Source organism: Myxine glutinosa, chromosome 14, assembly GCF_964187855.1.
Source record: "Myxine glutinosa chromosome 14, kmMyxGlut1.1, whole genome shotgun sequence".
Taxonomy (NCBI): domain Eukaryota; kingdom Metazoa; phylum Chordata; class Myxini; order Myxiniformes; family Myxinidae; genus Myxine; species Myxine glutinosa.
In genome coordinates, this window is record NC_136274.1 from 24772791 (window position 1) to 24778790 (window position 6000).

Here is a 6000-nt window from a genome sequence, read left to right on the forward strand (position 1 = left end):
CGCCCTAGGATGTTTACACACACACACCCCTACACAAATGTTTTTTTTTTTTTTTTTTTGGCAAGGAACGGGCACCCACGTACGGGCACGTCCTAGCTTATATATAGTACGGGCATGCCCTAGTATATATAGTACGGGCATGCCCTAGTAGTAATAAAAGTGACAACTGAATAGCAAAAGCAAAAAAAAAAACGAAAAGGAAATTAAAGACATTTAGAAAGGATAGACACGGACGTGCAGAGAGGAGAGGACAGGGGATTGGGAAAGAGAGTGGAGTGGGGATTGGGTAAGAGGGGGGAGTGGGGGAAAGAGGGGATTGGGAAAGAGATGAGAGTGGGGGAGAGAGGGGAGTGGGGGAGAGAGGAGATTGGGAAAGAGAGGGGAGTGGGGGAAAGAGGGGATTGGGAAAGAGAGGAGGTGGGGGATTGGGAAAGAGACCCCTCTCTTTTGGAAAAATAAAAATTGGATTGGGAAAGAGAGGAGGTGGGGGATTGGGAAAGAGGGGGGAGTGGGGGAAAGAGGTGATTGGGAAAGAGAGGGGAGTGGGGGAGAGAGGGGATTGGGAAAGAGATGGAAGTGGGGGAGAGAGGGGATTGGGAAAGAGAGGGGAGTGGGGGAAAGAGAGGGGATTGGGAAAGAGATGGGAGTGGGGGAAAGAGAGCGGATTGGGAAAGAGAGTGGAGTGGGGGAGAGAGGAGATTGGGAAAGAGATGGGAGTGGGGGAAAGAGGGGATTGGGAAAGAGATGAGAGTGGGGGAGAGAGAGGAGTGGGGGAGAGAGGAGATTGGGAAAGAGAGGGGAGTGGGGGAAAGAGGGGATTGGGAAAGAGAGGAGGTGGGGGATTGGGAAAGAGACCCCTCTCTTTTGGAAAAATAAAAATTGGATTGGGAAAGAGAGGAGGTGGGGGATTGGGAAAGAGGGGGGAGTGGGGGAAAGAGGTGATTGAGAAAGAGATGGGATTGGGAAAGAGATGGAAGTGGGGGAGAGAGGGGATTGGGAAAGAGAGGGGAGTGGGGGAGAGAGGGGATTGGGAAAGAGATGGAAGTGGGGGAGAGAGGGGATTGGGAAAGAGAGGGGAGTGGGGGAAAGAGAGGGGATTGGGAAAGAGATGGGAGTGGGGGAAAGAGAGTGGCTGGGAAAGAGAGTGGAGTGGGGGAGCGAGGAGATTGGGAAAGAGATGGGAGTGGGGGAAAGAGAGCGGATTGGGAAAGAGATGGGAGTGGGGGAAAGAGAGGAGATTGGGAAAGAGAGGGGAGTGGGGGAAAGAGAGGGGATTGGGAAAGAGATGGGAGTGGGGGAAAGAGAGTGGATTGGGAAAGAGAGTGGAGTGGGGGAGAGAGGAGATTGGGAAAGAGAGGAGGTGGAGGATTGGGAAAGAGAGGGGAGTGGGGGAGAGAGGAGATTGGGCAAGAGAGGAGGTGGGGGATTGGGAAACAGAGGGGAGTAGGGGGAAGAGGGGATTGGGAAAGACAGGAGGTGTGGGATTGGGAAAGAGAGGGGATTGGGAAAGAGAGTGGAGTGGGGGAAAGAGGGGATTGGGAAAGAGAGGAGGTGGGGGATTGGGAAAGAGAGGGGATTGGGGATTGGGAAAGAGGGGATTGGGAAAGAGAGTGGAGTGGGGATTGGGTAAGAGGGGGGAGTGGGGATTGGGAAAGAGGGGATTGGGAAAGAGAGTGGAGTGGGGATTGGGTAAGAGGGGGGAGTGGGCGAAAGAGGGGATTGGGAAAGAGAGGAGATTGGGGGAGAGAGGGGGGAGTGGGGGAGAGAGGAGATTGGGAAAGAGAGGGAACTAGGAAAGAGAGTGGAGTGGGGGAAAGAGGGGATTGGGAAAGAGAGGAGGTGGGGGATTGGGAAAGAGAGGGGATTGGGAAAGAGACCCCTCTCTTTTGGAAAAATAAAAATTGGATTGGGAAAGAGAGGGGAGTGGGGGAAAGAGGTGATTGAGAAAGAGATGGGATTGGGAAAGAGATGGAAGTGGGGGAGAGAGGGGATTGGGAAAGAGAGGGGAGTGGGGGAAAGAGAGGGGATTGGTAAAGAGATGGGAGTGGGGGAAAGAGAGTGGATTGGGAAAGAGAGTGGAGTGGGGGAGAGAGGAGATTGGGAAAGAGAGGAGGTGGAGGATTGGGAAAGAGAGGGGAGCGGGGGAGAGAGGAGATTGGGAAAGAGAGGAGGCGGGGGATTGGGAAACAGAGGGGAGTGGGGGGAAGAGGGGATTGGGAAAGACAGGAGGTGTAGGATTGGGAAAGAGAGGGGATTGGGAAAGAGAGGGGAGTGGGGGGAAAGAGGGGATTGGGAAAGAGATGGCAGTGGGGGATAGAGGGGATTGGGAAAGAGAGGGGAGTGGGGGAAAGAGAGGGGATTGGGAAAGAGAGGAGGTGGGGGATTGGGAAAGAGAGGGGAGTGAGGGAAAGAGAGTAGAGTGGGGGAGAGAAGGGAGTGGGGGATAGAAGGAATTGGGAAAGAGATGGGTGTGGGGGAGCGGGGGAAAGAGAGGGGAGTGTGGGAACGAGAGGGGAATGGGGGAGAGAGGGTATTGGGAAAGAGTGGATTGGGGGAGAGAGGGGATTGGGAAAGAGAGGAGGTGGGGGGATTGGGAAAGAGGGGATTGGGAAAGAGATGGGAGTGTGGGAGAGAGGGGATTGGGAAAGAGAGGGAAGTGGGGGAGAGTGGGGAGTGGTGGAGAGAGGAGAGTGGGGGAGAGAAGGGATTTGGAAAGAGATGGGAGTGGTGGAGAGAGGGATTAGGAAAGAGAGGGGAGTAGGGGAAAGAGGGGATTGGGGAAGAGATGGGAGTGTGGGAGAGAGGGGATTGGGAAAGAGAGGGAAGTGGGGGAGAGTGGGGATTGGGAAAGAGAGGAGGTGGGGGATTGGGAAAGAGAGGAGGTGGGGGATTGGGAAAGAGGGGGGAGTTGGGGAAAGAGGGGATTGGGAAAGAGATGGGAGTGGGGGAGAGAAGGGAGTAGGAAATAGAGGGGAGTGGGGGAGAGAGGGGAGTGGGGGAAAGAGGGGATTGGGAAAGAGAGTGGAGTGGGGGGAAAGAGGGGATTGGGAAAGAGATGGCAGTGGGGGATAGAGGGGATTGGGAAAGAGAGGGGAGTGGGGGAAAGAGAGGGGATTGGGAAAGAGAGGAGGTGGGGGATTGGGAAAGAGTGGGGAGGGAGGGGAGTGGAAAGGGAGGGGAGTGGGGGGAAAAGGGGGAGTGGGGGAGAGATTGGGGGGAAGGAGGGGAGGGGAGAATCGGAGGGATAGAGGAGGATCCGGATTATTCTACTTGTTTTTCCCGTCAATTTGGACGAGTACTCTTCCTCGTGTCGAATCACAGTAAAGGTTTAATCAACCCGTCAGAACGCATGGTAATCAAGTCTTACATTACGCAAATTACAAAAAAAAAGGTGTCATGTAATTTTTTATCAGCCGCATATTGGGGGTATTAGCACCCCTTGACTATATGACTTATCAGCTCATTCTGATATAACCGTGGGTAGGGTGACATGGATAAGAGGTGTCGAGTTAATTATTTAATCGCGCGTTAGTGTGTTTCCCAATGACGTCGTTCATCTTTTAAGAGTGTTATAAAATCCCGTTACCAGATTTTGCCTCAGGTTGTGACCACAGTGCGGGTCATTCTTGTTTTCCTGAGCAGACTGTATTTCGTTGTTGTGAATGAATGAAACCAAATTCAGTACAAAGTAAAACAAAGTCAATCTTTCCTTTAAAAAGATGAATATAGAGCAGGATGTTTCAAAAAGTTGGTGGATGAGTTGGTTGCGTGACAAGAACAAGCGAAGTAATGACTGAAAACTTTGGTTCAGGTCCGAATCCAGATCCGGCCTATCAGTGGGATACAAAAGGTAAACTGTTCAACCTGGCGGAGGTGTGCGCTCTACATGTGTACTTAGGGCACCGACACACAAAAGTGTGATACAAGTGCTTCTGCTCATAAATTTGAGCTGTGGTCGTCTCTGTAGGAGAATGCGACGTCCATTTTAACGTCCGTCCGAGGGACCGTACCCACATTGAGGCCTTGCCGGTCCTGCGAAGCACCAGGATGGCAGCATTTTGGAACCCACGATACTCGGTGTGTATGTGCAAAACGCGTCCATGGATGCTCAAGGTGCATATGATATTCCAGTTAAAGGTAACTGAGCAGGTTACCTTTAACTTTATACATAATATATATTCTTAAGGTCACTGGGCGAGAGAAGAGAAAGTTGTTTCATTTACCTTCTGATCGATCGATCGCAGTTCCCAGTACAAGGAAGACGATAATCGATAACGTCGAGACCATCTTCATCGATTAAGTCTTTCTTAAGCTCTCTCTACCTGTTTACTCCCTCGATCTCTACCTGCAGGACTCGTGTCGGTCTCTTTCTGTTCCGTTGGGAAACCGTGCATTAATGAATGTTGGGGGAAAGTTTTTCAAGTTTTGCTTGAGTCGAGTAGGAGGAAGGAAATGAGTAGGCGGGAATTTCACAAATTTCTCGTCACGGTTTGGAGAAAATTCCCGCCTTATTACATTGATTTTGGTTCAACAATGATGATGCGTGATGAATCACATCTTGTGCGATATATATATATATATATATATATATATATATATATATATATATATATATATATATATATATATATATATATATAAAAATAATTTCAGTTGTCCAGCCTATAAGCGCACGTAATGACGTCACCCTCAATTACGTCACCGTCACCATAATGACAGGCTAAGCGTACGTAGATGACGGTGACGTCATTACGTGCGCTAATAGGCTGGAGAACTGAAATTATATTTAGATTGCTTACTCCCGGCCGCATCCAGGCGATTCCATGTAATGAGTGGATACCAGAGATAATGTACCGTGTGACAGACGGTGCTTATCGCTCCCATTAAGGTACAGCGAAGCTGAATGGGGATACCTTAATGGCGTTTCACCACTGATGGTATGAAACCGCATAATAACATATATATATCTAAGGAGAAGTGAATTATTGCAGAAAATTTTCTGTAAGGTTCATTTGGCTGCACCTGGATGGTTTTGAGGGTGGTGGAGTAATGACTGAAAACCGAATCCTATGTAGGTTCTTCTGATGACTCCAATGCAGTGTTTGGTCTTGCATTTGAATATACAAGGTGTTCCAAAAAGTCCTGGCCAACTTTGTTTGTTAATATATTTAGTACCCCAAATGATACAATGATACCATTTCTTTCATTGGATACAGAAACACATAAAGTTTTCTTTATCTTCAGGTCTGGTGGTTTAATGCAAAATAAAATTGCGACTCCACAGGAGAAAGCGGTGTGTCAAATGGTTCATTGAGATGAGATCCAACACGCAAGTTCAGCGTAATTTTCGTACAAGGTATGGAAGGAATCTGCCATCACGGACTAGTATCATGGAGGAGTACAGGAAGTTGAAGAAGACTGGAAGTTTTCAGAAACAGAAAAGTACCGGTCGACCAAGCACAGGTGCAGCAAACGTTGAACGAGTTCGTGAATCATTTCACCAAAGTCCCGGAAAATCAATCCGACACGTATCCAGAGAACTGGGACTACCAACCACCACTGTACACAGGATTTTGTATAAAAGACTGAAGCTTTATTCCTGCAAGGTGTAGATTCTGCAGGAACTTATACCAAATGACGGACCCAAATGCAAGGTGTTTGCCTTGGAAATGCTGTCGCATAGAGGATGACAATGATGACCTAAAAATGTCATGTTCACAGAGGAAGCTTTCTTTCATGTATTGGGGAAGGTCAACCGGCACAATGTGATGATCTGGGGCTCTGAAACCCCCACGTGGTCATTGAACACATACGAGACAGTCCAAAGGTCGATGTGTGGTGTGTCCTTCTCCATGACTGTTTGTGGGTTTTTGTTTGCGGAGGACACAGTGACCTCAACAATCTACATGAACATGTTGGAAGGATTCGCCTTCCCACAGATTGAAGACCTGCAACCCAATATCATTTTTCAACAGGATGGCGCTCCCCCTCATTTTGGCT

The 6000-nt window shown here is 49.1% G+C and overlaps 1 protein-coding gene across 1 annotated transcript in view; it reads right to left on the reverse strand.

The window, feature by feature from the left end:
* Positions 1-4398, reverse strand: part of LOC137439508 (basement membrane-specific heparan sulfate proteoglycan core protein) — a 48046-nt gene extending 43648 nt beyond the window's left edge. Inside the window, exon 1 of the mRNA XM_078768193.1 lies at positions 4224-4398. Coding sequence (XP_078624319.1) covers positions 4224-4293 — 70 coding nt within the window. The 5' untranslated portion in view covers positions 4294-4398. The remainder of the gene's footprint in view (positions 1-4223) is intronic.
* Positions 4399-6000: the final 1602 nt, after the last annotated feature.